Below are 27718 nucleotides of genomic sequence, written 5' to 3' on the forward strand. Positions count from 1 at the left end.
AATGTACTTGTGTCCTCTCAGCTGCCTTAGTGCTATCTCCATGACAAGTGAGTTCTGTAGGCGAGTGAGATGTGCAGCAGCCGAAGCTAGCATTGTGGTGAAGCTTGTGAGTAAAGTTAGAAGTGCTTTGATCTGACGAGTTTTGGAGCTGGGGTGGAGTCTTTTGGTGCCATCGGTGCACTGGGTACAGGGCTGTTTAGGTCTCTTGAGGTGAAGGAGGTCACTTGGGCTTCAGTGCCCTTGTCTTCCCACAGCAAGGGCAGATGGTTAAACTATGCGAATTGACAAAAATCGTAGAGGGGGTAGCCCTGCTGCGCTCCGTTATATTCCCAAATCCATATTTTCAACACGCATTCCTGTGGCCTTTCTTTTTATGAATCATAGCTTGTCTTATGCCACTGCTGCAATGGAGCCAGCCAAGGAAAAAAAGAGGATAGCGCAGCACCATAGAAGATGTGTATACACCTGATTGTATACAATCCGACCACATCCTCCGTGTATAGGGATTGTCGGATGCAATCTGGCTAGTATAGAAAGGACAGAAGTTAAGTGCCCCAACTGGTAAGTTGTGAGTTGCAGGTCCTTAAGCTCTCCTTCAACAGCCACCCACCCCCTAGTCTGCATCTTCAGCACACCTCCTCTCTCTTGCGGGAGGTGAGGAGACTAGATTCATGACCTAAACATGTCGAAAACAAATGTGAAAACTGACATTAGGGGTGGGACAAAGCACTGATTAGACAGACATAGAAACCAAATAAAACAGGAGAATATCTGTTATTTGTACTTTGGCAAAAAAGTCTGCCTGTGTGTATGCACCTCTTAATATTTCACACTAATTTGGGTATTGCTCAACCACATGGAAGCTCTGACCTCAACACTCTTTACTGAGGATATGCCTGTAAAAAAGGTGCCTGCTCAGTACAAAAAAAATCACATTGATGGGGCTATTAATTCAATTCCTAATAAGAGCGAGAAACCCATGATTTCAGATCAGGAATATTACGAGCTACAGAGCCAACTCCTTCCTTGGAAGCAGTTCGAAGCCCGAACTGCTCAATCTGAATTAGAAAACATGCATCTTACAACTCAGAACTGTGATTTTTAAACATTCAGGGTGGTCACTGATCCCGCCCAGGAAGTTCTCCTTAGAGTCTCCATAGTCAAATACTTACGAGCCTCTTTCACCTCTGCTGATGACTTGTACAGCCCTAGAACAACCCTACCTTTTGCAACCCCATGAGCACAAGCTGCTGTGTCCCTCACTTCCTGGCATTGGTTGCACTCAATCACAACAGACATCCGGCTCTCAAGACCTGCAGCTGAATCCCCATCAGAAAATGATCGTAAGACCCCTACACAAGCAGTGTACTGACTTGATATGTTGGAAGATGGAACTCACTGAAGAGAGAAAATGGAATCTTTTACCTATCGTGTGACAGTTTTCAACAAATGGATTCTGATGCAGAAGGCTCTTAATTGGAGGCCAACTCTAGGGTAACAGATCTTACGAAGTATCTCATCACTCTTTGTGCCAAAAAGAAAGATTTAGGGAATAGGTCTTGTTGTTCTAGCTTGTTCTTGGTGGGCATACTGTGACCAAAAGAAAAGAGGAGGTGGAATGATTCATCCAACTTAATTCTGATAACTGGCTGCATATTGTCTACCTTTTATTGCGACACCTGGATTGTTCTTTTCTTTAAAACGTCCTCACCATCGGCCACACACTAGCTTATCTTTTACTTCCCAAGGCAAGTTCCAGACCTCCGATTGTTGTGGTAAACTTTGCAGATTTCAGATTAAAAGAAATGGTACTATCAAAGGCAAGTTAGCTTAAATCAAGGATGGCTGAATACATTAAAAAAAAAAAAAAAAACAGGCCAGTGCCCAAGCGTTATTAGTTCAACAGTGTTGAATCCTGATCGCTTTCATATGTTTGCATTTAACTTTGCATTAGGAATACAAAGTGCTATACCATATTTTTCATGGAGGAGAGAGGCTTCACTTACTTGCCTACATTTGATCAGCGTATACATAGTAAAAACGTTTTGCAGTCTCGACACAGTGTATGGGCCTTGGGCTGGGCAGGGCTTTCTGCTGCTGTTCCATGCACTTACTTGGGGTAGGGGAGCTAGACAGTTGCATCTGCAAGCAATATTCTAACCAGAACGTGATTGTGGGGTGGGAGGGTAATAATAAGATAATTTATTGTACAGATATTTAAATTAGTTACAATGATTCAGGAAGGAACTTATCAATAACAAAAGGACAGGTCAAGTTAAAACATACAATAAAATACTTTCAAATTATCGTCTCAGACTTGTAAATGAGTGTAAAAGCTGCCATAGACAGTTTGAGTTAGATCACCGAGGAGAACTTACAAAACAGCATCTCAAAATGAAAAAAACTGATAGGCTAAGCGGAGATTCCCTCAATTTCCCAACCTCCGGATCAAACTCTGGAATGAAAACTGCTATTGTCGGTAGGAATTGACTCGCCAGAGTTCGGCTACTTCAAAAAGGTTCCAGTTCGATATCACAAGGCTTACAAAGTGATCGTTCTTCTTGGTCTTTTCCACTAACATACTGTGTGGAGCACCTCACTGCTTCCCCGTCTCAGCAACACCGGCTGGGCGTTGGTAATTCACAGTCCACAAGGTACGAGGGGATCAGTGGCGTAGACTTACATTTAGCGTCACTTGCTGTGCCTTGTGGTAATCTGAAACAGCCTCCAGCAACTTTATAGCATACTTCATGAACTTCATAAATCTGTCTGCAAGCTGGGGAACTGTGGCGATAGGACGGCAGCGGTTGCTGCCAGGAATTATTTTATTTGAAGTTGTAAAAAAAAAAAAAAAACAGACCCAGCCAATAACATCTCTGAGCAATCGCGGCTCGCAAATTCAAATAATGTGCATTATGGACTCAGATGCAGCCCCACAAAGACTACAGGCACGATCTGTTGTTCCAGTCACACAGCCAAGGTGGTACGTTTTTGAGAGGGACTGTACCACTTCTCATCGTAGTAGTTATTTTTTCATGTGAAGTTTCAGCGGATAATCCACAAAAACTTGTAATGCTGCCTGCATTGTATCGGAGTGAAGCAGTACTTGTGAGGACAGGTTTGCTGGCAGCTTCAATGTCGAGGTCTCTTGGTGTTAACGTTGCCCGTTTTGTCATGATTCTAGCAAGTGGTTTAGGTGGCAGTGCACTTCCCCGGAGATTTTGAGCCTTCTAGATTTCAACTGAAGCTCTCAGGTATTTACGCCATTCATCTGGAATAATTTGCCAGATGTTATCAATGTTCAACTGGTTGTGTTCTTTGCTTTCAAACTATATGCTCAGAAGAGCTCTTTTCGCATTAACCTTTGCCTCGGTAAGTTAAATTCTAACCACGCATAGGGCACTAGTGATGAATTTGGAAGGGCAATTACTTTTCGGAAGCATTTATTTTAGGCCTGGTCCAGCCAAGTCTTCAGGCAATATCTAAATGTCAATGTGCCATGCATTAAAGTTGGCACAAGCTTGCTATTAATGACCTTACAGGTCGATGACACATTGGGGCTGTTCATATTTTGCAGTGGTTTACAGAACGTCAAAGTGGACCTGGTGCTTTTCTGGGATGCTAGGTGATCAGAATGGCTACCCCATTTACTGAGGCACATGCCCATATACTTTATTGATCCAACTCTCTTGAGCTTCCTTTTGGACAAATACCAGACCCCTTTGTTGTGTGGCTTCCGGCTTATTATTATGATCTTACTTTTGACACTGTTGATTTGGGTGTTGTTTGCCTTGCAATAGACCTCGAAGGCAGACAAAGAGCACTGGAGACCAATTTGGCAGTGGAAAAATCTATGACAGCTATGCACAGAGGAGGAATGCCTATTTGTACTGCTGCTTCCGACAGGAAATCCACTGCTATGAGATTGTCTTTGGTTCCACATCCTTTTCAGAAGCCGGTCTGGGTACTTGGAATAAGATCTTTTGCTGTTGCCCATTGCTCCAGCTCTTTCAGAAGAACTTTTGCCAAAACCTTTCCATCCTCGTCTAACAAGGCTATGAGCCTATGATTTTCCAGCTGGTCTCTGGGACTCTTCTTGTGAATGGAATCATGATGGATCCTCGCCAAATGTCTGGGATGGTGTTAAACAATAGACAGTTCTTAAACAATGGAAACAGCGAGTCCACCCATTTGTGACTGGACACTAAATATGTTTGCTAGCAGCCCGCTCGGCCCTGGCTCACAAGAGGCGTGCACAGATTTTATTCAGCTCAACACTGTCATAGCTTAGACTTAGTGCTTGGTGCTCAATGACTCGATTGCAAACAGCCTCCTGGCACACATGCTCTTCTAAGCCTTTTGCCTCGTCTGTCTCATACAGGGAAGCCATGTATCTCGACAAAGTTGCTACTGTGATGTTGCTGTGTACCAGAGGCTTATTTGGCCTTACTAATCGATGGCCAATGAGCCAAAACGTGCATGGGTTTGAAAATGTTGATGCCTCAAACAGTTTTACTCATTGATTATCCTGCCAACACTGCTTGTGTTCGCAGAGCTTTCTCCTGTTCTGCTTTCTGGTTTGCATTAGGGTCCTTCTGGCATGTTTGCTTGAGCCTTCATGAGCAAGTTGTCTTGCTGTAAGGTTTAGCTTTATTTTCACAGTCACATTTCTTGACCCTCTTGGAAACTTATGTAAGGTAACTTTTTTGTGTCAGAAAGGGCTCTCGAATATTGCACGTTGACCTGGATAGTCTTGATGACTGTGTGCCAGCAATCTGCCGTGGCGCTGGTGTCGATCAAGATTCCCCGGGGGCAAAATCTGAGTTTCCCACAATCATCCTTATGATACTGTGGATTCTATCTATCTGATTTATTGACAGGCATTACTTCCTCCTGGACTCGTAGTAGGCATAATGGCTCTTGCAACACCCTCCATGTTCTACCTAGCACGTTAGAATTGCATGATCATTGATCCCTGTATGCCGCACTGTGAAGGCTTGGATTCTTGAAAAGTGTTGCCCTGAGATCCAAATGTAATCCAGGAGTGAGCTGGGAGGGTTATTCTACTGGATAGGCAAACAGGGAAGTGCAGGTTGGTGGAAGGCGGGGGTGATCACAGGGAAGAAAAAAAAAAAAATCAAATAAATATTGATGCTGGAATGCTTCACAATCACCAGGTATTTGAAGACTGACGAGAAGCCATATATATTTTGAAGATTTGTAACTGCCCAAATAAACTGTTTTAAAATAAGTAGTCCTAATGTAAATTACTTTTATAACAGCAATAAGAATTCCTTAATGATTGGGTTAAAGATCAGCATCTGTCTGTCATTTTACTGCAACAAAGCAAAGATTGTACATTTCTGAAAAGTTGGTAGAGGAAAATTGTTTCTGGTCTATGCATTGAGAATTAGTAGCATTCTTTAGCAAGATGCTTCAAAGACTCTAAAAACTGTCAATGAGGGAATATTGATTATTGTTCATTTTAACATTGGTAAGTAATCCTACGGAGGAAGGGAAGCATGTGGGTAAGTCTCTTTGCCCGAACTGCTTGGAAAAACTTCAAGAAATTTTAGAGCCCATATTTGATCCTGATCGAGCAGAACACATCAAATCCAGCACTTAATAATACAACATTTTATAATCGATGGTGTTTATTCAACGTCATAAGTAGCACAAATGAAAACGTTATTAAAATATATAGAGATTCCGAGTTTTGGAGTCACCTGCACAACTTGCAGACATTGAGGTAACTAGCCAAAGTGGGCTCGTCCCAGAGTCTTAGTCGGTGCCCACCTCACATAGAACATTTACTTTTCCTTAAATGTTCTGGTCATTTTATTCTTTTAGTGGTAGCAATGCTTTCAATGTCACACGTTGGCACTTTAATTAAGTGGCACTGCATTATATGGAGTTTGTGGCCCAGCTTATGTGTGTGATAGCCTATCCGGATCAGGCTTCTCCAGTGAGTAGCCTGTGAGGTACTCGTAGATCTTCAGCTACCTGATAGTAGCTCTTTTGTGTGCAGCCCACCCTACTAAATTAAAAGCTTTTGCTTAGTTAAATTAATATATGCATACCAAAATTGAGAGTGTATATTAAGATGAAAATGTGTGTATTTTCAGAATTCAAACTGTTTTGAGAAAAATGTCTGAATTTCTAAAATATATTTACATTTTAAAGCCGATATCTGAGTGATAAATCATGTGGCACTAAGGTAAATTGTTACAAAGTATTACCTTGGTGCCAGGGCATTGCAGTTATGGCTGTTTTACTCATTTAGAGGCGTTTCAAATTGACAAAGCACTTTATGATGCACTGAGGCTGTCACTAGTAGTAATCTTGCACATCTTGGCCACTCATGTAATCTTATCTGATGTAGTCACTATTACAACACTGATAAAATGAAAAGCCCCTGATGATCTGTATTCAACACAAGTAGCTCTTATTACACAAAAGGTCAAGGAACCCTCCTTTAGATCATTTCTAAAAAACAAACTTCTATAATCTTAAGGAAGCTGGACAATTCTGGGGCATTTGCAAAGGTCTCCCCATGTCGCCCAATTAGTTTGCTTTTTTGTGACGCTTATTCAAAGTTCAAATCACTTAATGTTTCAGGTAAGAATTCTGGAACTAAAGGAATTGGAAGAAAGCAGTAAATATGTAAAAACAGTCTTCAAATCTTTTCTACTTTATCAACAACTTTTAGCTGCCTTGGGACGCAGGTGACCCTGAAGCGAACGGTTCGTAGACTGTGCCCGCTTTGGTCTACCATTGGAGTGACTCTAGGCAGTTCACACAGGATGAGGCATACAAAGCCCAGTTTTGAGTCCTTCCTTTCCTTTAGTAAGGGACGGGTTTCCACCACAACTTTAAAACACCTACTCCAACTGTTTCAACATCTTCAAAACTATAGAGCAGTTTTTAAAAGTAAGACTAGTAAATCTTAACTTTTAAATCATACCCTACCACACAGGTCTGTAATTTTGTTTCCATTGAGACCCTGTTTTGATGGGCCTGAAAATACACTAAATATCTGGGCATCTATGTTGGCCTCAAACTAGCCAGTCGCTACACTGCAAAATATCTATTTGCAGGAATACCAGAGATGGTCCCCAATGTTTCTTTCCTGGCTAGGTAGAATTATTATTAAAGCAATCAGGATAACTCTCCTTCCAAGCGGCCTCTGCCTATTTCAGACCCTTTTGATCTCAGTGAACAGGTCACTTTTCCAGGAACTCAGGCACAGTGCTTTATCTGTAACAGGGACGGAGACCAAAACTAAGGTTTAAGATACTGAGTACTCCCAAATTAGGAGGTTCGGCCTAGTTTAGCATCATAGCAAACTGATATCTTCAGGTGTCCGAAAAACATAGTTGCTTGTAAAAGAGGTCACAACAGGTAGGTCAATATGCGACCTGGTTTGTAAGCCAAAGATGGCTAAATCTTTCCAATGTATACCAGGGTACCCTCACAAAAACCACACTGGAGGCATGCGATAACCTTACTAAGCATTCAGGGAATATTTTTTCTACCTATCGCCCCACACCCCTATACAACACAATTACAACTCGTACCTTACATGCGGGGTTTTTAATCATCTAACTGTCGCAGTTTACCTCTTTGAGGTCTGTAAACAAAGTTTCACTTAAACGAGGGTAGACGTTTCCACTACATGCACCTGAGGCTCTGGGTACTATATCCAAAAAGTGCGCCTGCAACAAGAGACATAATCCCCTGAAAAAATGTTTGTGAAATCTGCTGGAGAGACTAGGATTGAATCACTACTTACAGCATTATGCACCATGGGGCTATCACACACCCTCATCCACTCAGGTCACACTGGACTAAACTTCTGGGGACTAATATTATGGTTTTCTAAAAGGATACTTTTGGGCGCTTTTTCCGCAAGAACATCCACAGCATAACAAGTAGAGAAGCACCCTATAACATAGCATCTAACTGGTCTTATTATTGCATTAAACTCATGATATTTTACTCAGCTACAAGCACGCTCTGGTGGAGGGGGTGTAGAACGAAGAGATACTTTAAGCATATCTGGTAGGACTGCTAGAAAATTAACATCTTTTGGGTTGAAATCTTGGCAGCTATGAAAGAAATAATTAACTATCAGCTACAAGCAGACTTCTATTCTGAAATACTGGGCCTTGGACCCCCATCTTACTACACCAAACAAAAAGTGACCGAGTAATGATGTGAACTGAGTGAGGGCTTCCAAGGCGCCCCTTGTGGTTTTCCGGAAAAGAATGGAACCCTCACCCTCATCAGCCTGCTATACACAACTATGGAATATCTTGGCAACGGAGCAACTGAACGCAGCCTTAATAGACTCACAGAATACATTTGAATCATTTTGGGAGAAACTTTTTTATCCCAGTGGCTTAACAAGACCTCTTATCCATCACATTGGAGAACCTTGAATCTGTTCCACTATAAGTGATTACTCGATCTCCTGCTGGAAGGATTCGTTGCAGGGCGAGGGGGGTGGGGGTAACTTGTTTCTATGGGGCACAATAATCAACAGATCTAAATAACACAGAATATACCAGACGTTCATTCCTGTTTGATTTACAAGTTGTCAAAATATCACTCACTCTACCCTAGCCTCATCCATTTCATCGACTTGTTCTAAACAGCCCTGGTTTTGACACCACTTTCAGAATTTGATAGCTCCTTTACTCAAACCACACTGTTTACAACATACATAGGCCCTCCTGTCCACCATATCACAGGTACTGCCGGATTTCCACCACACTTTGGGCGGAAATCTGGCAAGTAGTCGTGCTGGTGGGCGGAGGCGCCCTGGCGGTTCCACCACCTGCCCCGCCCTGCCAGTAGGACACCGCTCGCCATATTATGGGCCATAATCTGTCCAGCTGGTGACCGGCTGGCGTGGCGCTGCCGGCGGTGGAAGTGCCTCTTCCTGTTCCCTGCCAGACAACCTTCTCCCTGGAACATGTAAGGTGATCGTCCGGCAGGGGAGGGGGGTGGGAAGGTGGGGAGTGTTGTGTGTGTGTGTGTGTGTGGTGTCTGCATGTGTGTATGAATGTGTGCATGCGTGTCTGAATGTAAGTGTGTATGGATGTAGTTTTGAATGCGTGTATGGATGCAGTTGTGAATGCGTGCATGGATGCGTGTGAATGGATGCGTGTATGTAAGTGTAGCTAATTGGGTGTATGCATGGTGAGTGTGGGTGTCTGTGTGCATGTAAGCAGGGAGGAGGGTGGGGGTGCTATGTCAGAAGGTGGGTGGGGAGAGGGGTGCCATGTCAGAAGGGGGATGGGGGAGCGCTATGCCATGAAGGGGGGCTCTATGTCAGAAAGGGGTAGGCGTGCTGTGGCTGGGGGTTAGGACTTCCTGGGGGGAGGGGGAGGGGAGAGTCATCTACCGGTGACAGGGAATTAATTCCCTGTCACCGGTAGCCCTTCTGCCACGGTTTTCGTGGCGGTGCTACCGTTGCAGAAACCATGTCAGAAGGCCAGCTCCAAATTCCACCAAAGACCGCCGGGTCGGAGATGAGGATCTCTGGCCCGGCGGTTCAGACCGCCATGGCGGTATGAGCGGAGATGTGGTGGGCTGGCAGACGTCAACTCGCCACACTCATAAAGTGGTGGTCTGCACTGCCAGCCTGTTGGCGGTGGACCGCCACATTTACTCTGGCGGTTGGAAGACCGCCAGGGTCAAAATGACACCCATAATCCTCGTTTTACCCAGTATTTCCTCTTTGCGCAGGCTGCACAACTGTCCAAAGACTGACTGCTTTGGTCCTTTTTAAGCAAACGTTGACAAAAACCAGCTCTGGTTACAACTAGATAGTTTCTGTACTCTGATATTGTACTGTATCCAATTTCCTCTGCTTTTACACCAGTCCCTATGTGGGCTTTGCCCTTATAGTGTCTTTGGTGCATCCAAAATCACTTCTGGTCAGTCCTACTCCTATGCCGCCCTAGTTTTGCCTGCAGTTGTCTCCCATTTATGACTCCTGTCCTTCTTACCCTGGTTTTTGCACAGGGTGTGGCTTGGTTGTAGATGCCGTGACCAGCTTTTTTGTCTAACTTAGTCCACATAGCTTTTGCTTTCCAGTAATTTAGTCGGGATTTGAGTTTCTGGTAGAAATGGAGTTGTCCATCTGGTTCTGGTTTCAGGTCCAGACATTGGCAGAGGTCCTGGAAAGTCCCAAGTGTCTCCTCACAGCTGCTGGCCGAAAGAAATTTGTCAAATAGCGAATGGGCTGTGTTCTGGGGACTCAGTGGCTCTGGTGGGGCCATCTTCCTGTCTCAGGAACACTGTGCAACCAGATGAGTGTCTGTAAGACAAAATAACAAAAACATTTTTGTTTTAAAATAAGGACACAAAAAAAGACCCTAAACCACAAACACAACACTTGAGAGCACAGCTACAGAAGGTTAGATTCTTCCCATAAGGGTGGCTACACTGTGGACCAGTTTTCTTCCTGTAAGTAAATAATGCACTGGGCACTGTAGCAGGCCCAGTAGTAAAAGTGTAAAGTTAGGCCCATTCTTACCCCCATGCTTACATTTTCCTCCGAACAGCCACAGGTCACATTCACTAGCTATGCGTGCTTGGGGAAACCTGAGGATTACATCACAGGGCTATTTTAAGTTACCGGTCCAGCTCTGATCGAGACACTTAGTAGCCAAGTATCTATTTTACCATGTCTGCCATAGAAGGCTGCTCTGGCAACAAAAGAACTGGGTTATCTACCTTTCCACAACATGTTTCCCTGCTGCGCCAGAACCTCTTCCCAAACATCAAAGACTCAGCCTCTTTTGGTACTCCCCTTTCTTCTGTGACATAGCAGGTAAAAAGTATTTGAAGGGGGCGGGGTGAATGTTTTGTAAATGCCAAACGAATAGAACATATATAAAAAAAATTAAAAATCTAGAAAGGAGGGTCTTTGTTATATACACGGCAGGACCCAGGGATGCAAGGGATTCTGGGTGCCCGCTGACGTGTGTCTATGTTTGTATGTATGTAGCATGTCAACAAGTGATAGGAGAGGTAGCTGGGCTGTGGAGAGGTAATGGACTATAATGTAGTGTTCATTAAAGAGGTCTTCAACTCATTCCTAAATCGTAGCAATGTTTGGGTGGTGCTTATGGATATGGGGGTTTTATTGCCTATCTTGCGTGCTACATAGAAAAGGCCTGCTGTTTTGCTTTTTCTTTTGTACACGTAGTCTGATGGTGTCCTGCTGCTGGTGTGCTGCCAATCACCAAATATTGTGAGTTTCTCTGCAAGATAAGTGGGGGTGCAGGTTGTAATGGCCTGGTAAATGATGCAGCTGCTTTTGAAATGGGTGCGGGCTGGCAAGCGGAGTTGGAGGAGTTCAATTATGATGAGGTGACCATATTCCTTCAGGCCCTGGATGAGACATGCAGTGTGACATGTAGGTTGCCCTTAAGCAGGGCCAGCGTGATGTGTGGGAGGCCATAGAGCAGTGTGTTATCACCATCAAGATACAAGAGTATGAAAGCTTGAACATCAGCTGTGAAACCACTTTCTGGAATAAATGGTTTCACTTTCTTGAAAAGAGAGCTAGTACCAGGCCATCGTTTTTTTTTTTTTTTAATGTATTTCTTGAGGGTGCAGTTGGTGCCTAAGGTGAAGCCAAGTCACTTGGCATCTGGAGAATGTTGGGGTCCTAAGTAATCAAAGTTCATGTATTGGAGCCCAGTTTTTCTCTTTCTTAGCAAATAACAGGGATTCTGTCTTGGTTGGGTTGAGTTTTAGGTAGGCGCTGGACATCCAGGTTAAGATGACTTATGTGGAGGCAGCAGCTTGAAGGGTTGGATGTCAGAGGAGATTTTCAAGTAAGTTCCTTATCAGCTGTGCATTGGTACAGCACCAAGCGACTTCATGTGGAAGCTAAAGATGACAGGAGATCGTATAGAACCCTGAAGGGCCCCCGGAGGTGATAAGGGTCATTTGGGACCTCAAAGCATTTTTTGTAAAGAGAATCCCTATTTGAAGACTATTGTAGTATGCAGGATTACACTATGGTGTAAATACAGGCCCTATAGGAATACTTCTTTTGCCAAACGCCCAGGACATATTTTTTGGGGGCAAGGACAGCACATTTACATGTTTATCGCGTCCACTGAATATGTAAGGCCCAACCTCCTGCAGAACAAACTCTTTGGCTGAAAGGTTACAGTACCAGAGTATGGATCTTCTACAACAGTGGTTTCAAACTTTCGAATGCCACGCCCCCCCGCCAGTGAAAAAACAAAAAAAATAAAGTCATCAGGCCCCCCTCCAAATTTTTCACAATTATTCTATTAAATTGGCAATGTTTAAATAGGTCTACACTTATTTAAACGTTGCAGCTAATTTATGTTACTGTTGTAAAAATGCAATTAAATATATGATGCTAAACATACTATTCTGGTCAGGCAGGCGTTACTAACATGTAAAAGTATCCACTGTGTGATTATTAAAAGTGGACGTTGGTGGGGGTTTGAAGAGTATTTGGAACCCCTTACCTTTTGACACATACTCCCAACTTAGATATAAATGACAAAACATGTTAGTGATGGCCCATTAGAGAACGGTTTACTGTTGAACAGAACACCTGTTCTTTGTTCACTGGCCAAAAGGGGTGGAGTGGAATCTAAAAATAGCTCGACCTCAGAAAAACAAAACTCCATAGCAAGTGGTCCAGTAGATTTTTCGAGCCCCGGAGAGTGAAAAGATGGGTGCTGAAGATGAAAGAGAAGTTGTAAGCAGGTCCACTGGAAGCATTCAACAGAGTTGGGCCATGTTATGCAGCAGGGTTGACTAAATTATGCAGCAAGAAAAGGCAAATTATGTAGTGTAATGCATCACTTTTTGTGTTACTGCTACCATATTGTCTTGGCTTTTTTTTTTTAACACTTTCCATGCAAAAATATGCAACAGAAAGTTACCAGTTAACTCTTACAAAGGCCTTGCACTGCACGACCACAGGTGTTGCTGCATTTTTACCATCTTTTGATCTGTTTGACGTAGTAGAAAACAAAAGTTTTTGTTGGAATGTGCAGCAGATGATGGATTATGTGGCAAATGCAGCAATTATGTGGAAAACGCTGCAGCTTCAAAATCGCATTTTTCCAGTGGCCCTGTGTGTAAGCCATATAAATGCAGGAGATGTGGAGTGGAAGTGGTCGTACATGTCTAACGCAGTGAACCCAACAGGAGTGGCTGAGACACTCCTAAAACCACTACCCATTCCAAAGGCGTCAGTAAGTAGTGTTCAGTTCACAGTCTCACACATTCAGAACTGAAACAATTTCAATGTAATTATTTAAAACAAAAACATTGCTGTTACTTCTTTTACCTTAAACAGTTCACAACCATTGGCAAAGTCAACAGTCCTGGCTCGTTTTAAGTTAATGCCAGTTGCTGTGTTATAATATATCTGGCTGCAATAGCAAAAAGCGCAGAGGCACTAAAGTACAGTTGGTAGGCGCACTATGGGAATCACAGACATTCTGTTTACATGTTTAAGCCACACCATTACATAGCCCAGGCCCCTTTGAAAGACACGCCTACTTGTTTCCTCCCACTTATAGCCCTGATAAGACTCAAAATACCTCAAAAACTCCACTGCACTCAGAAAAGCAACACGTCACTTGTCAAAATGGAAACTAGACACGTATCAAACGGATCGTCTGAGGCAGCGCTTGGCTAAAAAACAGATCGTTACTCCTGTGTCTGTATTAATGATCGATGCTGCAGTCCAAAAGAGCTCATTAAATGTGAGCGGGAGCGTGTTGACGAGCGAACAAGTAAAACTTCACTTTGAAAAGCCTGGGTTTTGTTAATATTGTTAATGCAGCGTGCAAAAACAGGCTTACTTGCAAACAAAACGTGAATAACTGAATGTAAATCGCTCAATATTTCTGCAGGTGCAGGAGTCTTGATACACACGGATTCGTTGTAACAATACTGCAGCCATGTCAAGGTTTGCCTATGACTCAGTGCCTGTTTTGTTTGCAGAAAAACCACACGGTAGTCTCTATCCTGGCACGAGGTGTCTAGAACGCAAACAATTGTTAGCACAATTTAACTTAGAAAGAAAACACGCAGTCTAATGTGAGAATGCCACGCAGCACGCTGCCAGCAATCTCTGTACGGAGACAGGCAAAAGGAATGGGGAAATTACATTGTATTCCAACAAATGCAATGGCTGAACTAAGATCCTGCAGCAAAATAGATTGTGGGAGGGGGATACATATCCAACACGTTTTCAAGTCACAAGGGCACTTGGCAGGGCTGCCCATTCGCCCCTCTTATTTCTACTGGCACTAGAACCGCCGACTGCAGAAATTAGATGAACGGAATAGACCAGGGGCCTAGATATGGGATTAAGCTTCCCCAAAGCCCGCCTGTACTGTTGATAGCCTTGGGAGTACACTAAATCAATACTCTCTCTTCCTTACCCGGCTAGCCAATACATAGGAAGCTAGCAAAGTCCCATCAGTGTTGTAAGGTCCAGGTCAGCAGGTTTATGAAGAGTTTGGGGTCCACTGGAAGCATGACAAGTGCTGAAGAAAACAAGCCGTCTATTCCCCCACCAATGAAGTTACACTCTTTCACAATGCAACTGATGTACAAAACACAACCTCGCAATGGTGCAGCTGAACTGTAACTGCAGTATTAAGGGCAACAATGTGCATCTTATGGCACTAGAAGACTGAAAGCATACCTAGAGGGACTGTATGGACCATTGGACTATTGCACTTGGCATCAAACAAACTATATCAGACCTGCCACCTCACACTGTGCCACCGTGTGACATGATATTGGCCCCCTCACATGATCTCCATGTGAGGAGCCAATACCACACGGTTGCAAGGAAAACAAGCTGAAACCCACGGTAAGCAGTGCTTTTGAGCTCGTTTTTCAGAGGCTTTTAACTACCGGTGTCCATTAATGGGTGTGAAAACACCCCATGACATCGGCAGAAGACTCAGCCAGCTTTTGAGGTTTTTTGGTGTTTTTTTTGTTTTTTAGGAGGGGGTTTGGGGCCGGGGTGGGGGTAAAAGTGCCTCTTAGGTGCTTCTCGGTAGGAGGCCACATCCCCTCCAAGGCCCCGCCCCTCCTCGCACTGAGATTTTTGGTGAAGTTGGCAGGTCTGCTATATACAAAGAGGTGCGATGGGGTCTATATTTGAGATCTTCCTCAGTGAATTTGGAATGCAATTACTGCTCATATGCACCCAATGAATGCCTTCTAGATGGTTAAGACTGGGAAAGAAAGACCTGGACACATAATTGTACCAGCACACCATCATTGTAACCCACCTGTATACCCTATACTCTATTTGGGAACATTTCCTTCAAAAGACAACCCCAGTGCTAGTTTTCTTTAGTATAATTTACCATCTACTTCTATACATTCAACAGCAGATTGTCACTCCTATATTTCATTTGTTTCCACACATCAGAATGATTGTTTGGGACAATGAGAATGAAGGGGTGAATCTGGTGAGAAGCATTTTCCATAAATGGTACTGGAAGTCAAGGGTAACGTGTGCAATGTGCAATATCATCTTGTATGCCGTATTGGCAGGATAACATAGTTGCCAACCTTACACTTTATTATGGGATACCGGAAAAGTTATTATTTAAGTGATGTAATTTACAATGTCATTCACACCTCACTGTAGCCACATGGAAAATGGGAATAAAGAATTGTTTAAAAAAAAAACATGTGAGAATACATCCTATGCCGAAACACAGGACAGCAGACATGTGATTGATATGTAGCGTTTGTAGGACAAAATACTGAAGACATCGCCAATATTCAAGACCACAAACTGGAGACCCACTATAAGGAACACAATTACACAGAGAAAGGTATGAAAGATGGCTGGTCTCATTCTCTAAAGGAAAAGTTCATAATTATCACAAGTCAACTAGAAAATGTCACTGTAACAAAATACAATTTATATAATTCACTAGTCACAACAAATTATCTCAATCTAAATGGGAGTAGCCACGGAACCCAAAAACAGTACCGAACCAATAAAGGGACTTCTCCAACATGTTTCCACCCACAGAATGCATATGCAACCAACAACAAACATTTCTTTCCAATGGAGAGCACAGCACCCCAATGAGAATCCCCACCCAGCAGACGATTCTTCCATCAGACATGATTTCTGTTGAGAGAGCAATATCCCCCCCTCAGCAGAGAGCGTTCCCACACAACACATTTTTGCCAGACAAAAAGATGCATCCAGTTCCCAACAACAAGCACCTGTACCCCCACATAACAAGGGGTTTTTCATCAAATAGAAAGCTTTCTCGCCCAACAAAGAGCACATGTACACCCAAAAGAAAGCACCTGAATCAACAGAGCACTCTCAACTTAGCCAAAAACACTCCCACCCATAGAAAGCGCACCCCTTAATAGAAACCATCCCAACCAATAGAAAGTACTCCCATCAGAAAGTTCTCCATCCATTAAAGAGCTTATTTATACAAAATAACATCCTATCCAAAAAGAACAGATGTTTATTCTAATAGAAAGTATGCCCCTGTTGAACAGAAAGCAACACCACCTAACAGTGAGCACCCTACCCAACAAAAAACTGTCCAACAGAAAACAATCCAGAAGAATACGAAATTTCCTAGCTATCGTGAAGGAAAGTTTCAATTCTATTAAGGACACGGAGGCGAGGATTATGCAGATCTTTCTTCACTTTTTATTAAACAGCAAGTTCAAAGTTAAACAAAACATGAACAAAAAAACTACAAGTTCCATGAGCCCGCCGCCATGGTAACGAGTATCCAATGAGGTGCACTCCTTCACGTTGGTATAAATATCCCGAAATGCGTCACACTTCCTCGACTTCACTGCGGAAGGAATCCTGGTAGAGTCAATTGGTCGTAGTTTCGGAACCTACCAAAAAAGGTATAATTAGATGCAAATCCGATAAAACACAGAAACATACCGAAGGCAATAAAGTCGTGAACCTTAAAATACATCTAAATACAAAATGTAAGTACATCTGAATCAAGTGCTACCTGATGTAAATTAGAATATGAGCAGAATAACAATAAATAAAGGTATAAACGCAAATATACTACCTTGCTACGCAGGTAGATGTAATCGGGAGGGAACATACCAGCATAATGTATGTGGGTGGGATAATCCTCGCCTCCGTGTCCTTAATAGAATTGAAACTTTCCTTCACGATAGCTAGGAAATTTCGTATTCTATGACAGGACCGGAGGCGAGGATTATGCAAGTTCAAAGCTTACTCACCACTAGTGCGGCTGCTTCATGAATTGGTTTAAAGTAAAACTTCTTAAAAGTAGAATCTGAAGACCAATCAGCAGCATGCATGATGTCCTCCAATCTGCCCCCCACTTGTATGGCTTTGGAAGCCATAGCTCCCCGAGTAGAATGGGCGCCAAACACTTGAATATCTATTCCTGCTTCAGAGAGAATCCATCGAATCCATCTGGCAATGGAAGGAGAAGAAACCGCCTTGAACGGTTTCTTTATAGAAATCAACAATTGATTCTCACCTGGAGGTCTACAAGAACTGGTCACTTCCTCATAGACTTTGAGACATCTAACCACACAGAGCTTCGGGGAATCAGGAAACGCGGGATAGGATACCGACCTGATATTAGTCTTTGTCCTCCTTGCAATAGTAAACATGACTCCTTCTGGAGTAAAGACTCGAGCGGAAACATCCAGTGCTCTGATATCTGACACTCGCTTACAGGAAATGAGGCAGAGAAGCATGGCTAATTTGGCCGACAATTCTTTCGTCGACAAATATTGGTTGTCCCGCCAAGAGGATAAGAGATTAAGAACTACGTTCACATCCCAGAGCTCCGAATATCTGGGTTGTGGAGGTCTGGAGAGTCTAATACCCTTAAGAAGTTTACAAATCCAGGGATGCTCCCCGATCGGGAGATTGTTCAGGGGAGGGTGGCCCGCGGAGATGGCCGAACGAAAAGAATTAATAGTGAGATACGCTAAGCCGGATTCCGCTAATTCTGCAAGGAAATCGATGATGTCGGTAATACTGGCCCCCATGGGATCGCAGTGTTTGCCCACACACCAACGAGACCATCTATTCCATGCTGATCTATATCGTTTGCATGTACCAGGGGCCCAGGCCTGTGCGATGAAGTTATTAGCTTCCTGCGAAAGTCGGTTGTCTTGCCAACGATGCCGGAAATCTTCCAAGCTATGAGGGAAAGATGACCTTGAAGGACTAGAGGGTGACAGAAACCCGACGGATCCAGGAGTATCGAGGGAAAATCCGGGAGGCGAAGAGGACACTCGCACGAGAGTTCCAGCAGAGTCGGGAACCACGCCTGTGACCTCCACCAGGGGGTTATTAGAATCACTGTCGCCTCTTGGCGGCGAACTTGAGCAGCAACCCGCGGGATAAGAAGAAACGGGGGAAAAGCATAACCCTGAAGGGTACCCCAATGTTGGAGAAACGCATCTACTGCCGCCGCTCCCGGATCCGGACGCCAGCTGAAGTATAGGGGAAGCTGAGCATTCCAACGAGACGCAAAGAGATCCACTGAACAGGGACCCCAACGATCCATGATCGCCTGAAAAACCGAGCGATGTAGTCGCCAATCGCTGGGATCCTGGAGAAACCGAGAATTCCAGTCTGCCCATATATTCTGGGTTCCCGGAAGATACTCTGCTGTGACTGAGATTTGGTGTTGAAGGCAAAAATGCCAAAAGTCTTTTGCTAGCTCCGCTAGGGCTCTTGATCTTGTTCCCCCTAAACGATTTATGTATTGTACCGCCGAAACGTTGTCCATCCGTAGTAGAACTACACATGAGACTTTGTCTCTCGTGAGAGATTTGATCGCAAAAGATCCCGACAGGAGCTCCAGGCAGTTGATATGCATGGTTAGTTCCTGCGGGGTCCAGCGTCCCCCGAACGAGATGTCTCCGCAACGAGCCCCCCATCCCTGGCGACTGGCGTCTGACTCGATCACCAGATCCGGGGCTGCTCCAAAAATGGCCCTGCCATTCCATGCCTCCATGTGGTCCAACCACCAAAACAACTCTGTCCTTGCCTCTTGAGACGGGGAGATCAACTCGGAGTACGTCACCCCTCGGCGAAGGTGAAACGCTTTCAGTCGTTGCAGGGCTCTGTAATGTAGGGGACCCGGAAAAATGGCCTGAATCGAAGAGGAAAGCAGGCCGACCACTCTGGCCAACTGACGTAGTGAAATCTGGTCTCGTCGAAGGACTTTTCTCAGTTCCTTCTTTATCTTGGAAATCTTCGTCGTCGGGAGACTGAGAGACGCCGATCGGGAATCCACTAGAAACCCTAGGAAGACTAACGATTGAGTCGGAGTAAGTTGCGACTTTTGTTGGTTGATCACAAAACCAAGGTCCTGGAAAAGCGCAATAGTTGTGTTCAGATTGTATATCAACTGAGACCTGGACTGATCCATTAAAAGGATGTCGTCCAGATAAATTATGAGGCGTATGCCTTGTAACCTCAGTGTTTCCACTACTGGTTTGAGAAGTTTTGTGAAGCACCAAGGTGCCGATGACAGGCCGAAGGGGAGTGTGGTGAATTCGAACATCTGGTCGTTCCATAAGAACTGCAGGAATCTGCGATGGGGCGGAAAAATAGGGACTGTGAGGTATGCGTCTTTGAGATCCAGACGAACCATCCAGTCTCCCTGTAAGAGGAGGTCGCGGAGCATGTGAATACCCTCCATCTTGAAATGTCTGTAAACCACCCATTCGTTGAATGCCCGAAGATTGATAACGGGACGAAACCCCTTGTCCTTCTTCTCCACCAAGAAGATGTTGCTTACGAAACCTGTGGGATGAAGGGAAGTGAAGGAAATGGCTCCCTTGTGAAGAAGGGCCTGAACCTCTAAATCTATGAGCTCTGAGTCTTCTGCCGAGAACACGATGGGCGGAGGCAGTTTCGCCTGAAGTGGGGTACCCCAGAATTCTATCTGAAAACCTGAGACAGTTTGTAGAACCCATGCGTCGGAGGTAATGCGCCTCCAATTGTCCCTGAAAAACCTCAATCTCCCTCCAAAATTTTTTGGGGAAAAAGGGATAAGCCTCACCAGAGGGACCTCCTGGGGCATTAGATGCTCCTCGCGTATTCCTGGACCCTCTGCCTTTTCCCCTGCCTCTGTTGGGGAAGAAAGTTCCTTGTCTGCCGTCTCTCCAACCGTTGTTCCGGAATGAACTGGGGCCTTGCTGGAAAGGACGGCCGGAAGAGCGACCCCTGCCTCGCCCGGCCCCGCCAAAAACCTTATTGGGGAAAATCTTTTTAATGGAAGATTGCGCTTTATCCAAAGCTGAAAACGTAGCCACAAATTTTCCTAGCTCTTTCACAAAAGGGTCGCCAAATAAATTGCCTTGGGCAACAGCCCCTGCCTCCGAGTTAGACAGTTCCCCTAACTTGGGGTCGATTTTGATCAATAAAGACCTGCGTCTTTCTGCAGAGATGGCACAGTTTGCGTTGCCCAGGAGACAAACAGCTCTCTGAGCCCATCTTGCGATGATGTCCGTCTGCAGGGGAGTGTTTGCTTGCTTGGCACGCTCCGCCAATTGAATAATCTGTGTGAGGGGACCTAACACATCAAGAAGTTTATCTTGGTATGCCCTCCAGGAGCGATCAATCCCTTTTTTGGGATCCTTGGTATACTTGGCAAAAAACGTACACATTTTAGGGTCAATGTCAGGCGTAAAAGCGACCTTATCCGATAAAGACGGGCGTGGGCACTCCGCCCGTAGACGAGCCCGCACCTCTTTGTCCAGAGGTTGCCTAATTTTGCTGGCGACATATTCAGCCACCTTGTGGTCCGGACGCCACTCCGAGGAACGCGGATGGTAGATACCCTCCGGCTCAAACATATTGGAGTCAGAATCGGCGTGATCCGAAGGATCTGGCAGGGTAGCACCAGGACGCCAAGGGCGACCTGAGTCGTCATCCAAAGATGATGAGTCCTCATCTGAACCTCCCATGAAGCCTTTAGGGGATCCCAAATCAGGGTTCCATAGGTGGTGAAGCTTGTCACCCATTACTCCGGGCAAACGGCCCTCCCGGGAGGGTAGGCGCTCATGCGCGCGCGCACTCTTGGGATTGGATAAAAACTCACCATCTTCCAGGTGCCCCGCGTCGCGCTTGCACATTTTCCTGGGAGCCGAAAGGGTAGAGGAATCACCCTCCGCTCCCGTCACACCAAACATGCCCGTACCTCTGGACACCTGTTCAGTAAGTTTAGCTACAGTATCCCTAAGAGGGGCTAAAGCGTGAGAAATAGCCTGTGAAAACAAAGCGTCCACCCCAGGGGGAAGGGTACGGTGAGAGGGACCCTCACCTGGGGGCATGTTGGTAAAAGGTTCATTCTCTTGAGAGGATTGCATTATGAGGACTGGACAGAGTGTACACCCAACAAAAAAATATATAAAATATAGGGTAAATCCCTACCCTCTCTGTCACTGAAGTAAAGTCAAGAATTAATGCCTTCCCTAATGGGGTAATCCTTACCCAAACGGGTGTCACAGGTAGGGACAAAAACTGTACCAGAGGCACAAACGTGTTATTGAGGTGAAAACCCTCAATTCTGAAAAGAAAAGAACAAACGCGAGGTGCGAGCGCCGAGCGCTGAGAGATACAGGCTCTCTGACAAAAAAACAGCGCGCGCGCGCCCTCTGGTGGGCCCGACGCGTATTTAAACACGCTGAGCGCGGAAAAGAAAATGAAACGCTTGAGCGGAACGTCCGTTCCGGACCGCTCGTAGTAACGAATGTTGCTATACAAATAAAACACTGAAAATACAATTGAGCAGTAACGCGCCAAGTCAATAAACAAAGCTCCCAACCGGAGGCAGAAAAAGGCACTTATCTGACTCGCAGCAGTGAAGAAAGAGGAAGTGTGACGCATTTCGGGATATTTATACCAACGTGAAGGAGTGCACCTCATTGGATACTCGTTACCATGGCGGCGGGCTCATGGAACTTGTAGTTTTTTTGTTCATGTTTTGTTTAACTTTGAACTTGCTGTTTAATAAAAAGTGAAGAAAGATCTGCATAATCCTCGCCTCCGGTCCTGTCATAGAATCCAAGCAAGAGAAGTCATTTCCAACATCCATTTGCACAGAAAATGGCATCATAGGATTTCCCATCATCCCTCTGCACAGGAGGTGATACTGCTGGATTTCCCATCATCCATCTGCACATGAAGAGACAATACTCCTCCCACCTCTCAGGACCTACTTAATGGCTGCCACAGAGTGGATGCGCTGCTGGCGCACTACAGGCAAGACAGTCCATGCCTGGACCACATCCAGCACCGGGAATCCTGTACCTCCACACTCCTGCCACTGCCATACTGAGACCTTCTGCGCCATCAACCCTGGTTGCAGCGCCACACGCTGCTGCCTCTCTACACTACACACCGATGGAGCACTCTTGTGCTTCCTGCAAGTTTTCATGCCACCAAACACTCACACTAACCGCACACCCACACCAAACACTCAACGCACCAACAGCACAAAACACCCCAAACTCTCATACTAACACAGTCCTCTAAAACACCCGCATAATAGTCCATACTTGCATGCATGCCCCTCAACACCCCCTCACTCACCAAGCATGCCACAAAGATCTGGGATCTCCTGCACAACAATGCCTCTGATCTTACAGAAACCTCGCTGAACCCTGCATTGGCAGTTGATGTCACCACAGCCATTCCCCTTGGATAGAACATTGCCAGACAAAACAGACTTCTCAAACCCAGAAGCATAAAAGCCATCATCCGCAAGAACATCATCAGCTGCACCGTATCCATGGACACGTCATCCTCCAACATGAAATACCAGTTGTTCAAGCGCCACATCACAGTCAACTTCACCCTAAGTGGCACTTTGATCTACAGAGCACCAGAACTGCAAAATAACTCCACCAACACCATTATGGACTTCACCAGATCACTTGCCCGGAATACTAGCAATTATATCTTACTTGGAGACCTGAACTTCCACCTGGCGTACCATGCCAACCCAACTCAAGGACATTCGAAGATCACTGGAGCCTGGCCCTCCCCTAAAGAGTAAGGGAACTACCCAGGTCGCCAGACACCTTCTGGACCCTATTTCCACAAACTTCAGCAACAATCCCACACCAATCCCCTGGACAGACCATGCCCTAGTCAGGTTCAGCATCTCCAGTCCACCGCACACACAAGACCACCAGACCAGCTAGCCGAAACTGTAACAGCATCACCGACAAGGACTGGAACACTGCTCTCAATACCTACTGACCTGAACACAACAACAGTCTCCTCAAACCCTGCAATAATTTAAACAACTGGATCACCTCCTGTACCGACTCCCTGCCCTCCCCCTCAAACATAGCAATATAGCAAGATCCAGACCTCCAGGCCAGTTGGTACACGGAGGAACTCAGAATGATGAAATGCCACTGTAAACAACTGGCGCACAAATGTAAAATGAGCCAGGACAACGCAGACAGAAGCACATTCAAATCTGCCCTAACACTATCACCAAACGATCCAGACCACCAAACACACCACTTTGGCGGAATCATTAACACCAGCACCAACAGAAGCAAACAAATCTTCCCCATTGTGAAGGATTTCACCTCACCATCGGCCGCCCCCAGCTCAGTCACCCGCTTGCAAGACTTCTGCAACAACCTCTCTTAATTCTTCGGCAACAAAATCGCCACCAACTACAGCAACTTCAGTCGGTAACTGAGCATGACAGACCTTGCTAAATACCTCCTGATCTTATCCAAATAACCAATGCTAATCACATGACTCATAATCACCCCAGAAGAAACCGCCTCCGCAATGAAGTCTATTCACTCAGGGGCCCTATCGGACCCGTGCCCCCACCACGCCTGCTCCAGAGGACTGCAACCATCAGCGCCATGTCCATACCCATTCTGAATCCTTCCACCTCTTCTGCAAACTTCCCAAATGCTTGGCAATTTGCAACTGTCCTCCTATTGCTTAAATAAACCTCTGCAGACCCTTCGATGCTCACCAACATCAGACAGATCTCTTCTGCTAGTCCCAGCTAAGGTCTTAGAGAAAATAATCAACAGACAGCACAGAATACCTCAACGACTACCAACTACTCACACCACTCAGTCTGGTTTAAGACCCAAACACAGCATGGAAACTGCCCTCATCGTTGCCCCACATTACATCCGCATTACTCTGAACAGAGAAGACACAGTGGCCCTCATCTTCCTGGAATTCTCTGTAGCATTTAACAGTATCCCTCTCCATTCAACACCAACATGATATGTTAATTCAAGGACATGCATTCCAATGGATCTGCTCCTTCCTGACTGGAAGGAGCCAGTTAGTCAGCCTGGCACAGAACACCTTGGATTCCTGCAACCTCATCTGCAAAGTTCCACAAGGATCCTCCTATAGCCTGACCCTCTTCAGCGCATACATAATCCCTTTAAACAGCATAATTTACTCTCATGATATCCATTTCCTCTCTGCGCCGACAACGTGCAACACACTCTCTCTGTCACAAACAAGAAGCCCAGTGCCCGAATCAAGTTCAATGCCTGCGTGGCTAAAATCGCCCACTGGATGAAGACCAACTGTGTAAAGCTCAACAGTGACAAGACCACAATTGTGATCTTTGGGAACAACACATTACCATGGGACTCCACCTGGTGGCTTATAGATCTAGAACGGAAAAACAGCAAGAACATCAGACTCATCGACAGTAAACTCGACATGATTACCCAAGTCAATGCCATTACCTCCTCATGCTGGTATACCCTTAAGATGCTGAGGAAGATTTTCAAATGGCTTGCAATCAGCACCTGGAAAACTATCACACATGCTCCGATTACAAGCAAGTTGGACCATGGGAACACCTCTTACGCTTGGATCAACCGAACACTCATCAGAAGGCTGCAGACCATTCAAAACCCGGAAGCCAGACTCTCAATAACCCATGCCGCTCTCACATCACGCCACACATAAAGGAGCTCCACTGGCTACCCATTCACATACAAGCTCAATTCCAACTCCTCACCCACACTCTCAAGGCACTACATAACACTGACCCAGCATACCTCAAAAACCCCATACGCTTTCACAAAACTTCCAGACACCTCCCCTTATCCAGGCTCTTACTTGCATAAATCCCATGCATATGGAAAAACAGATCTGGTGGTCAAGTCTTCTCCTACATTGCTCTGAAAGCATGGAACAACCTGCTGCTACACATAAGGGCCTCCTGCTCACTTCTTGAATTCCACAAGGAGCTGAAACCGGCTCTGCACCAGGATACCCTCCTGGGTGATAGTGCGGTCTACAAATCTACATAACATGAGTTATCCATCATATGATTTAAGATCATCTGAATGTCCCTCAGACCACGCCATTGCAGGATTTACTTATTCTGTGACTATAAAGTAAAAAGGCAATCTCATCCAAATAGGGAGTATATTTATACTATACTATATTATATTATACTAGCAGTATTCATGTAACGCGTGTCCCCAAGGGGAGGAATCAATAGGGAGTTTATTAAATTAACTACCTAAAATGTACAAAAAAACAACCTGAATGGAAAATGACCAAATGCACAATGAAAAGATATTAGTAATATCACACAGTTGTGTTCAAATTGAAAAAATAAAGGAACTCTCACTCCTGGGAGGGGAACTAGATGGCACCAAATAAGATGTATGCAGATCAGCCACGCTCTGGTGGCTGAAGGACTGATTAGCCTAATTTTTGTACCTCAGACCCGATCAAACTCTCTACTGGTGGGAATTCACTGCGTGCAATGTAGGAGGCAGACGCCCTCTCAGCCGGATCAGTCAAAACAGAGAAAAGAACAGACTTCTGTAATGTAGTGGGGTAGATGGAGGTGACAAGAAATGAAGGCCATGTGCTCATTTGGAGATTATGTTGGCACAACCTGCAGGGGTGTTAGATACGGTAGTTGGAGAGAACAGCATGCCTGTACAACAGTGATGTATGCCTGGCAATAGCGAGATACATCAACTGCTGCTATAATCAACCCAACACAGCACAAGGTATGCACCAAATTGGGGATTAATATTGCTACCTTCAAGACTAAATTCTGTGATCCCCACTCTGCTAAACTAATGGTGCTATTGGTTTATTTTGCGCACATGTGACAGTTTATTGCACATCGCTCATCAAACTTCATTTATACATGAATTTCCTTGTCTGGCAGCACTGCCTAATTCATATGATCTGGGCCGGCACACCTAGCAAATTCAATATGCAACAGTTGTGAGCTTTGTGGAAGCTATATTTGTGAGCCCATCTAGCCTTGAAAAAGGCTACAAGAGTGCACAGCAAACTGATAAACCGAACATTAAATTAAACACCATATTGTGTTTGAAGGGACGAAAGGAAACCTACATTACAGAGCGAAAAGATGATATGCTACTGACCCCACTAGAGGAGCAGGGCCAAGACTTTGGCAAGACATTGTCTTCCTCACAAAGCGCCTTGATGATATGAAAGATCAACCTGTACCTAGCTCCGAGCATAATCTCAAATGTGGAGGATGACGCTACAATGCAGGCAAAGAGGCAAAAAGATCTCAAGCTGGAGTTGGAGAAACTGAAGCCTAAAACTGATGATAGTGAAATCTACTCCAGGTGAAGCAACCTACACACAGCAAGGCTACCCGAATCAACAGCTATATGCCATGTTGAGCACTATGTCAAAAAGCTGCTTGGGAACATTTTTGTAAGGACACCCTATCTGCAACATTTGTGGTAGAATAATAGCACTGCACGCTCGGACTTAGACGAGAACCTGGGCCCCCAACGACTCATCATTCACTAAACTTCTCAACTACATGGACATGAACAAAATTCTCAAAATGGATCGATACATGAACAACATTCCACACAAAGTTCAGCTCTCTTCTTCTTCCCCGACTTCACATAAGTGGTTCAAGATGCAAGAAAGAAATTTGAATTAATCTAGAAAAACTGAGACCTATGGCTGTACTTTATGCACTGCTATACCATGCTACACTGCGGTTTGAACATAATGGTGCATCTTATGTTTTCATAGATCCATCATGAGCAGAGAAACTACTTTGGAAAACTTCCTGAAGGGAAAGAAGGGAGGGGTCAGTAAACCCAGCAGAAAGAACTCAGCGATGTTGAGTGACAAACACTTCCCCCGTGTTTGGGATGCAGGGGAAGACATGCAGGATTTGGAGATATGACGGGGCTAAGAGTTGCAGAAGGATACCAAAACAATATGTTTAGTCTGCCAAGACTGTTCTGGGAGTTGTACAACGGGATGTTTTGTTATTCATATGCCAGGTCTAAGTGGCTGGTAAGCGTCAACATGACGCTGTTTGGCTGTAGTTATGCTGGCACATTTATTTAACCCAGGGACATAAGGTCATGCTTTAATACGACCAAAATATTCATTAAGGAAACATGCATGTTTATGTGTCTTACTATGATAACCCACCTAGCAAGCTTGCTAGGGTTTGGATAATTTGGAGGAGTGACTTAAAACGTTCATACAACATTGTTTGACTAAAGTTACAGGGGACAAAATCATCGAGGAGTTCGGGTTCGATGTGGATGGAGGAAGGAGGGTACAGGGGAGTTACCACTATGCACAAGCGCAGGGAAAGGCCCACATGGCATCACC

General features: G+C 44.9%; 1 protein-coding gene across 1 annotated transcript in view; it reads right to left on the minus strand.

The window, feature by feature from the left end:
• Positions 1-27718, minus strand: part of MICAL1 (microtubule associated monooxygenase, calponin and LIM domain containing 1) — a 255534-nt gene that overhangs the window by 179620 nt on the left and 48196 nt on the right. The window contains exon 2 of the mRNA XM_069238776.1: positions 10017-10327. Coding sequence (XP_069094877.1) covers positions 10017-10289 — 273 coding nt within the window. The 5' untranslated portion in view covers positions 10290-10327. The remainder of the gene's footprint in view (positions 1-10016; positions 10328-27718) is intronic.

Source organism: Pleurodeles waltl, chromosome 6 (genome assembly GCF_031143425.1).
Source record: "Pleurodeles waltl isolate 20211129_DDA chromosome 6, aPleWal1.hap1.20221129, whole genome shotgun sequence".
In the NCBI taxonomy this organism is placed as follows: domain Eukaryota; kingdom Metazoa; phylum Chordata; class Amphibia; order Caudata; family Salamandridae; genus Pleurodeles; species Pleurodeles waltl.